Source organism: Micromys minutus (genome assembly GCF_963924665.1).
Source record: "Micromys minutus genome assembly, chromosome: 13".
Lineage (NCBI taxonomy): Eukaryota > Metazoa > Chordata > Mammalia > Rodentia > Muridae > Micromys > Micromys minutus.
Window position 1 is genome coordinate 56011518 of NC_137982.1, and position 9412 is coordinate 56020929.

At 49.0% G+C, this 9412-nt stretch overlaps 1 protein-coding gene across 1 annotated transcript; it reads left to right on the forward strand.

The window, feature by feature from the left end:
* Positions 1 to 4185: 4185 nt before the first annotated feature.
* Positions 4186 to 5404, forward strand: APLNR (apelin receptor). Its single transcript, XM_080927430.1, has one exon. It carries the CDS (start codon positions 4264 to 4266, stop codon positions 5395 to 5397), a length of 1134 nt encoding a protein of 377 aa, XP_080783556.1. The 5' UTR covers positions 4186 to 4263; the 3' UTR covers positions 5398 to 5404.
* The last annotated feature ends 4008 nt before the right edge of the window (positions 5405 to 9412 follow it).

Sequence of the window (9412 nt, forward strand, 5' to 3'; positions counted from 1 at the left end):
ATAGGTCCAACACACTTTCCTGCCAGGAACTGTTTATCTCAGACTTGTCACTGTACCTGGCAGAAATCACCTAGGAGAGAGAAGTCCCCTAGGAAACCCGCTTGTTCCTCTCCAAGGCCAACTAGCCTTGGAGACTCTGGCTAACAACCCTGCCTTAGCGTCTGTCTTACCACATGGCTGCAAGTTGATTACTTTGGATCAGCTTGTGCAAAGCGTTGCCCTTGCTATTAGAGCAGAATGGTCCTGAGGTAAAGACCCAAGTTAGCACTAGTCCTCTAGGCACGACTCGAATGCTTTACTTCAACAAACATTTATTGGAGTCTAAACAGAGAGGGTAGATGACAGACAGATCAGTCCCAGGGCTGGGGTATGTGTAGCCTCTGAGTCTTGGGGCACATCAGGCTGACCTGCAACCTCAGTTCTGTTTATCAATCTCACATCTCCTGTGATGGATAGTGTGGTGGGAGACAGGGATGGGTCAGCACCGAGCTGGGTGAGGAGTTAGCCTGGCCATCAGTGTTGGGATCACTCAGACCATCTGGCTCCAGCTTGCTCTAGGCTGGAGTCTGGGTCTTATCAGCATTCCCCCATTCCAGGCACAGATCATTCTTGTCCCATCCCAGACTCCCAGTTCCCTTTTCTTTCAAAGGAGGCAGAGAACTGAAGAGATGCGTCCATATGTTCTCCCATGGGGAGCTCTGGGTTTGCATCTGACTTGGAATCCAGGCAGGACAGCGGGCAGAGATAGATGAGAGGTTGATTTCAAGGATGTTGAAGTTTTCATGTCCTCCCCCTGCCCCCCCTGTCTGTGTCCTTAGATACCCAGGGTTGCTCCTGGATCTTTATGGAAGCAAATATGTGTATGTGTGTGTGTGTGTGTGTGTGTGTGTGTGTGAGTGATGTCAGCTTTAGTCTTTGTCCTGGATTGGCTGCAGCACAAGTGTTTCCTCTCTGTCCTCATCTGGAGAAAATTGCCCCTCTCCCCCCCCCCCCCCACAACTATGTCGTCCCTCCTGTTAGGCAAAGAGATTAGAAGTGGCTGCTGTTAACCATTTCTACTGGGCCACACTGTGACTCTGCCACCTGTTCAGAAGCAAGAGGGCTCGAGCACTCTCAGTTGACGAAGCCCCCGCTCCAGTGCGATGACTACTTTCTGTAGAAGGACAACATTCTAGAGGCAGCATTGTGTTATCTCTTCAGTTAGCACAGTGTTCACTCCAGCAGTGGTAGACACTTAAGTGACAGCTATCCCAGCATCCTCCCATGTCTGTACAGTGCAACATGTGGCCGTTCCAATTTTAAAAGGGCTGAAGGCCTTATTTAATGGCTGAAAGAACAAGTTATTTCTCCTCTCTTGCAGCTCTGTTCACTCATTTTTCTGCTGAGGCTAAATAAGATTTTGTACCTTTTAGTTCTGTGTGTGTGTGTGTGATATGTATGCACATGTGTGTTTTGTATGTGTATGTATGTGCATGTGTGTGTGCAGGTGTACTCACCTGTGCATATGGGAGAGTTTGCTATTAGAATGCTAGTCTCAATAGTTTCTCTATTTTTGGATTAAGGTCTGTCATTGAATTTGGCCCTGACTGCCTTAGCTAACAGTGGAGTCCAAGGCTTTCCCTGTCTCTGCTCTATCTGGTAGTTGGTTACAGATGTGTGCTGTCTTTCCTGCTTTCATGTGTGTGCTGGGGATATGAGCTCGTGCCACCTTCTTGCCTATTTCTCACATTGCTTTACTGGTTGAAAGAGACAAGTAAGACATACAGAGGAACGCCTGACACTCCACGTGAACAATGGATAGTGCTCAGGAGACCCAGACAGAGGCCCTTAGGACAGTTCTTATCTTTCTTCCCACCATCTTTCCTGCATTTCCCAATTGTATCCTCAGACTTTGGCCTTGGTTGTTTTTTATTTTTTATTCTTTGCATTTCCTGGTTTCCTTGTCTGTATATCCTCTGTGTTTCTTCTACCTCCTATTTTCAGGAAGCTCTTCCTGTTCAAAACCTACCAACTGGGGAGACTACAATCTCTTTCACTTATGTTGTTTTATGTTTTGATATGGATATTAATGCCTTGAGCTTATTTCTGCCTCAAACTTCAGTTTCTGCCTCTCAGTTGGAATTATAGGTATGTACTACCTTGCCTGGCACCTAGAATACATTTCTTTTAAAAGTGGAATTAATTAATTCCTATTGTTAGTCAATCTGATATTTTCTGATAAGCATTCAGAATTAGATAGACCTTGTCTTAAAAATCTTGAAGTATGGGAACACTGGTCCTCATCTCTGCATAGCAACCAGAGACCAGAACTGAGGAGGTATTCTGTCTTATTTGAGACAGTCTCACTGGGTTGTCCAGGTTGCCCCCAAACTTTTGGATGCGAGTGATTCTCCATCCTTCGCCTTTAAAGTGTCTGGGAGAACAGTGGGTCTGCACAGTGCCTGCCCAGTGTCCTTCGATAGACAAACTCTACTTAGTTCCCGTCTCTGGCTCCCTGTTATCACAAACTGGTTGTTTTGCCTGAATACATGCTTAACTTATCCGTGCAGGTATCTGAATTTGTCTGCTTGAAGACGGCTGGGGTTATCAGCTTTGAGAGTCTTTGCCATGGATGACTAAGGCTTACCTAGTTTGGCCCATTTCATTTTGCCCCAACCTTTCTCCCCTTCTCTCCCACTCCTCCTCCTTTTCTGTCTTCCAACCCCAGCCCCCATGGGGATGTGGACTCCAGGGCTTCACACTCTACTATTAAGCTGAATTTGTAATCTTCCTGCTCAAATCCAGGTAGCCTCCTCACTTTTGGGAGGTGAAATGAAAAGAATGCACTTACAAAAAAATCTTATCTGGTGCATCCTTCCTCTTCCTGCAGAGGCCCTGGGGACAAGGCCAGATGGGAGGGTGACTACAACATCTGCTGGGGGTGGGGGGCTGCTTCTTTCTGCATCCTCCTCTAACTCAACTTCCTGACACTATGTGGTCTTGTGAAACCTCTTGGCCCATGGATGTTGGTAAGAACTCAGGGAAACGAACTGAGTTTATGTTCTTACCACATAGTAATTCACACATTTATTCTCCTTTTCTCACTCCTTTCCTAATTCGGGCTTTTACTTATTCAGTCAACAACCAGAGATCCATGAAGACATACATGCTAGAACTATGTTCCATCTGTGCTTAGAGACGAAGAAAAGTAAACAAAACCATAGCAAAATTCACCCCATGGTCTTTGTTGTAAGACACTTACCTTAAGCCTCAGTTTCCCCAATAGCTCTAACGATGTGGCTAGAAGACATTTTGTCCCGGTTTCTTTCATCATGTGACTCTGCCAACCAACTTTCTAACACCTCTATCTGCAAACTGCAAACTCTGCTCTGCCAGCAGCTTACGATGCTTTTGTCTGCAAAATACCAACGTTCTCAGAAACCCTAGGGTCGAAGCCAATGTGTGTAGAGAGGAATGAAGGAGGTGCAGGGATTCCCAGTGTCTCGTATCGGTGGGGGTGGGTGGGAGAACAGGGTCAGCAGGGACCATCCAGATGCTGGGACACCCTTGTGAAATATCACACCCTCTCTGCCCAGGGGCTTGTCCTGGATTCAGGTCAAACTGGATTTTAATCTGCATAATTTGTCCCATTTAGAAGGGTTGGGAGAGGGTGAGAACAGGGGGGTGAACTGAGCGGGAGGGGGTGGGGAGGACAGATACCCCTTCCCCCACTCCCCCCCCCCAAAGGCAGGCATGAAGTGATGGCCAGAGGAAACCAGAGGGAAGAGTCTGGAGTGAAGGCTGGTAGCAGCTAGAGAGAGGAGGTGGGACCAGGAGGAGCAGCAGGCTTGCAAAGCAGATAATTGTCAGCCCAGCCCAGTAGGGGTCAATTTAGTCTACTTACCCAGGGGCAAGGAGAAAAAAAAAAGTGGGCTGAGACTTAAAGATCTTAAGACTCACTAGAGAGGGAGGGGTTAGCCTGGGGGGTGGGTGGGAGGAGGGAGTGTGGAGTTTAGGAGGAGACGGAGACTCAGGAGGGTGCAAGGAAGTGTCTTAGCTGAGCCGGCTAGGACGGGAAGGTAGAGAGCAGCTGCCTGAGAAGCACATCCTGCTGGCCCCAGCTCCCCGTGAGGCTAGTTCTGCATGCCGGGAAGGGCTCTAAGCACCCTCAGACCTCTGACTCTGAGGTTCAGGCCAAACCTTCAGGGCGCTTGCTGAGTTGGTGACATAACTCTGGAGCTGGTGTTCCTGGGACTCACTGCTCAGCTTCACACCATCAGCACCATGGAAGATGATGGTTACAACTACTACGGGGCTGACAACCAGTCTGAGTGTGACTACGCGGACTGGACGCCCTCTGGAGCTCTCATCCCTGCCATCTACATTCTGGTTTTCCTTCTAGGCACCACAGGCAATGGCCTGGTGCTCTGGACCGTGTTTCGGAGCAGCCGTGAAAAGAGACGCTCAGCTGACATCTTCATTGCCAGCCTGGCAGTGGCTGACTTGACTTTTGTGGTGACTTTGCCACTGTGGGCCACTTATACCTACCGGGAGTTTGACTGGCCCTTTGGAACCTTCTCCTGCAAGCTCAGCAGCTACCTCATCTTCGTCAACATGTACGCCAGTGTCTTTTGCCTCACCGGCCTCAGCTTTGACCGATACCTGGCCATTGTGAGGCCGGTGGCCAATGCTCGGCTCAGGCTGCGAGTCAGCGGGGCCGTGGCCACAGCAGTCCTGTGGGTGCTGGCTGCCCTCCTAGCTGTGCCTGTCATGGTGTTCCGTTCCACTGACACCCCAGAAAACAGCACCAAGACCCAGTGCTACATGGACTACTCCATGGTGGCCACGTCAAACTCGGAGTGGGCCTGGGAGGTGGGCCTTGGGGTGTCGTCCACTGCTGTGGGCTTTGTGGTCCCCTTCACCATCATGCTGACATGTTACTTCTTCATTGCCCAAACCATCGCCGGCCATTTCCGAAAGGAGCGCATTGAGGGCCTGCGGAAGAGACGCCGGCTGCTCAGCATCATCGTGGTGCTCGTGGTGACCTTTGCCCTGTGCTGGATGCCTTACCACCTGGTGAAGACTCTCTACATGCTGGGTAATTTGCTGCACTGGCCCTGTGACTTCGACAGCTTCCTCATGAATGTCTTTCCTTACTGCACCTGTATCAGTTACGTCAACAGCTGCCTCAATCCCTTCCTCTACGCCTTCTTCGACCCCCGCTTTCGCCAAGCCTGCACCTCCATGCTCTGCTGTGACCAGAGCGGGTGCAAGGGCACCCCCCACAGCAGCAGCGCAGAGAAGTCAGCCAGCTATTCTTCTGGGCACAGCCAGGGCCCCGGCCCCAACATGGGGAAGGGAGGAGAGCAGATGCATGAGAAATCTATTCCCTATAGTCAAGAAACCCTTGTGGACTAGGGCTGGGACCGGAGGGAAGCCTGGTTCCTCAAACTTTATCCTCGCGCTCACAACCAGGTAGCATGGCTTCTCCCTGACTCCTCACTCCGTTCTCTGCTCACCCCCAAGCTCTGCCTTGCTCTCCTCAATGTTTGGTTTATCGGAAAGGGATGGAGCCTTGCAAACAGCTCAGCTGTTCAGTGTTTCTGAGGTTGACCTTGCACAAGTCTTTTAACTTCTTTAAACCTCAGTTGTTTTCTTGTTTGTAATAAATGGGGGAAGGTTATATGGACCCTAAATGTTGAAGTGTGAGTTCTTGACCTAATTTGTTTCTGTTTGCTCAGTTCTCTAGTTCCCTCTTTGTTTTCTGTGCTGCAGATACTGTTTCTGTCAATTATCACTTTCTAGACCTAACTTTCTCTTTTTGTGGGTTCCTCCCCCTCAAACCTTCCTGCCTGTACCCCAGCACCTTCTTCCCTGCTGGGCTCTTAAGGGTAAAGAACTCTGAAACCTGAAGGGTAACTTATCCTTTGAGTTCTTATTCTGATTTCTGAGAACCAGTGGGTGGCCATATGTAGGCAAAGATTCGTGCTTTGGCCCCATAGCCAGGAGCTCTGGATCTTTCAAAAAAGTTGGATCAGTTCATTGTTGGTCCAGCCACCATGGCTAGACAGATTTTTGAACAGAGATTTCTCTTTGGCAGAATCTCCTACCAATAACCCAGCATCCTTCCCATCATTTTTAAATGTGAGAGTTGCAAGGCAACAGGACTGAAGAAGCTGTGGATTGTCCTGTTCCTATGAAGGGGGAGTGGGAAGGGAAAACAGAGAAAGGGTTTGAGGGGAATCTGTGTTTAGTCTGTTTGCTGCTTGCCTCCCCTCTCCCAATCCTCATCCCCTCACCTCCTACAGATCTCTGAACTATAGAGCACATCTTTCTCCTGTCTCCTCCCCCACCCCACCATCTCTGTAGGTTTTGGTGTTACTTGGCACTGAGAGTTACCTGGTTAGGTAAGGCTATTTGCTTTTTGTCTATATGAATATATATAAATGTATATGCACACACACACACACACACACACACACACACACACACACACACACGGAAGAGTATCACATAAACTTCATCGATGAAGAACTAGGGTGAACCCCCACTCACTTTCCCCTTCTGGAGGTCTCACAGACCACTTGGGGAAGAACCAACATGTGGAGGGTGTAGAATAGATATGAGTCCCCCCCCCACTGGATTTGGGGAACTCTGACGGCTGGTCCGTATTCAGGAAAGAAGTCTACGTTTGTGCTAGGCTTTCTGTAGAAAGCTGTTTCCTCAGTAGCATCTGGTTTTAAGGCTGGAGAAGTCTGGAGCTGGGCCCCAGTTCCTCTCCCAGTTCCACAGTGGCAAGAACAGACTCACAGACTATTTCAGAGGCCGTGTTCTCGTCCCTCTGGCTCTGGCTTATTTCTCACCCCTCACACTCTCTTCGGGGTCTGTGGTCCTCTTCCTACTACAGGATGAAGAAGACAGGGTGAGCTTCTGTCCTCTCCATCAGGACTGAACCTCTTTCTTGCTCCTTTAGGGGGGAGTAAGGTTGGGAAAGAGTCACTGGAGATGCTGTGAGAGGTCTCAAGGACAAAATTAATGGTGGGGCCTTTGTGAACTGGAAAGGGGTGTGCTTATTCTGGGTTTTGTTCTTGGAGGGCTCTGGAAGACAAGACATGTGCCATGGAAACAGGAAGAGCCCCTCTTGATGCAGCAGAGATCCTGCTCCTGGGGCAGAAAAGGGGTTGCAATGGTGGGGGATGGAGAAAACAGCTCTTCTTAGCTGAGCTCTGAGAGTCTCAGGCCAGAAACTTTTACACAGCTACTTTCTCTGCCAGCCCATGCTCAGAGCAGCCAGTACAGGCTGAAGGAGGCTTCTGGGAGACAGGACTCTCAGCCATGGCATGCGACGTATAGCAGCCTCTTTTTTCTACCCGTTCCATCTTCAGAATGTGCTTTTTCCCCCTGGTCTTGTTAGCCACTGTGGTTCATCAAATAAAACTGTTTTGTGTAGCTCTTGTGTCCAAAGCCTCCTCATTTGAAAGAACCTTGAGAAGTGTTAAGAACCTGCAGTCTCAGAAGAGGTGAGAGGGCATATTGGAGGGGGATTAGTGGGAGCCAAAGACGGAGAATCTCCTGGAAAGCTGGAAAGGGGGCTGAAAGGAGATGGAGAGGCAGGCACCAGGCAAGTGAAAAGCTGGGGCTGGGGATGGATGGGCATTCTAAGCCTCCTGCTCAGAAAACTACAGAACAGTGGGTGGGTACACATTTTGGAGACTACACAGCACAGGTATATCTGGGGGAAAATAATACCAGTTACCTACCCTCTGCCCATTAACTCATCCATCCTTCCCCACCTCCCTTTATCACTACATTTGCCTCTGTTAATTTGTTATCACTTGCTGATTGACTGCTTCATTCACCACCACAGTTTAAGTCAGACATTTGAAGCTCTGTTCTCCAATGGGAGCCATTCTGGTAATCTTGAAAATGTCCATTCCTGGATGTTACTCCAGACTTACGGAGGCAGAATCTCTTAGGTTCACTCTAGGTGTTTATAGGTGCTAAAAACAGCCCAGGTAGTTTCTGAGGGAAGGTCAGGCTTAAGGATACCTCATCCAGATACAGTCTTCCTGCATTAAAGCAAGCACACAAACAAGACAGTTGGGATCAAGAAAGCTGGGCTTTGAATGACAATCTATTTGGAGGAAGAGGCTGGACTGATCTCTGTGGAGAAAATATTAGGTTTAGATCTTCTTCAAAGAAGACTACCCTGGGGCCAATAAATTTGCTGGTAAAAACAGTCACCAGAGAGGAGGGGTTGTGGTGGGGAGACTGATTGCAACTGGAGCTCATATTTATCCATTTTTGCAAATGTGCTAAAATTTTTCCAGGCATTATCTTGCAACCTTCCTCTGAGAGGAGGAGCATGTGTGCCTCACTTTGCTGATAAGAAATCTGAGACACAGAGATTAGCAATATCTCCTGACCACAGCCTACTGTGAGAAAGAGCCAGGCCTAGCTCTAAAGGCCACACTCTTGACCATGGAATGCTGCAGCTTTCCCCAAAGTGCAGATGAGGCAGCACCAGATGGTCGGGAGGGAAATGTAATCTCATCTGCAAGATGCCAGGCACACATGGAGACCAGGCAGGGTAGGAAGTGCCAGGGAAGGGCGGGGATGCTCAGGAGAGACAGATGGGGAGACATAGAGAGACAGAGACAGGATATGCAAAAGAGACGGTAAGAGACAGAACAAGGAGAAAACAGAGAGGGAGAGAGTGGGGGAAGGAGAGACAGAGAGCAGGGGAGAGAGACACACAGAGACACACAGAGAGAGACAGAGAGGGAGAGAGAGAGAAAGAGAGACAGAGAGGGAGAGACAGAGAGAGAAAGATACAGAGGCACATACAGAGAAAGACAGAGAGAGACAGAGAGAGACAGAGAGGGAGAGAGACAGACAGACAGAGAGAGATACAGAGAGAGAGACACAGAGAGAGAGAGACAGAGAGGGAGAGAGAGAGACAGACAGACAGACAGAGACACAGAGAGAGACAGAGAGAGAGAGAGAGAGAGAGAGAGAGAGAGAGAGAGAGAGAGAGAGAGAGAGAGGAGAAGAGAGGAGGGACAGAGAGACCACAGGGAGAGGAAGGCATAAGGGTCTGGGTGGGGGGAGGAGCAATGAAGACAAGAATCCCCTTTTCTTCTTAAAAAAGAGAAAAACTTTTATGAATTTATGACTATAGCTGAGTCTTTTTCTTTTCTTCTCATATGATGCTATTAAAATATGTCTTCTGAGAAATTTGAGTTAACTTGCCCAGAGCATTATAAAATTATAGAGTACTTAATGGTTTAGTTGTTCACACCTCACATACCAAGTGCTGACAGGATCAGTGGGTCGACTGCCAGGGCTCACAGCACCACCGGTTGCTGCAGAGACAGTGCCAGGAAAGATGACAGTCAGAGGGGGAGCTCTGAGAGAGGGGAGGCATGCAGAG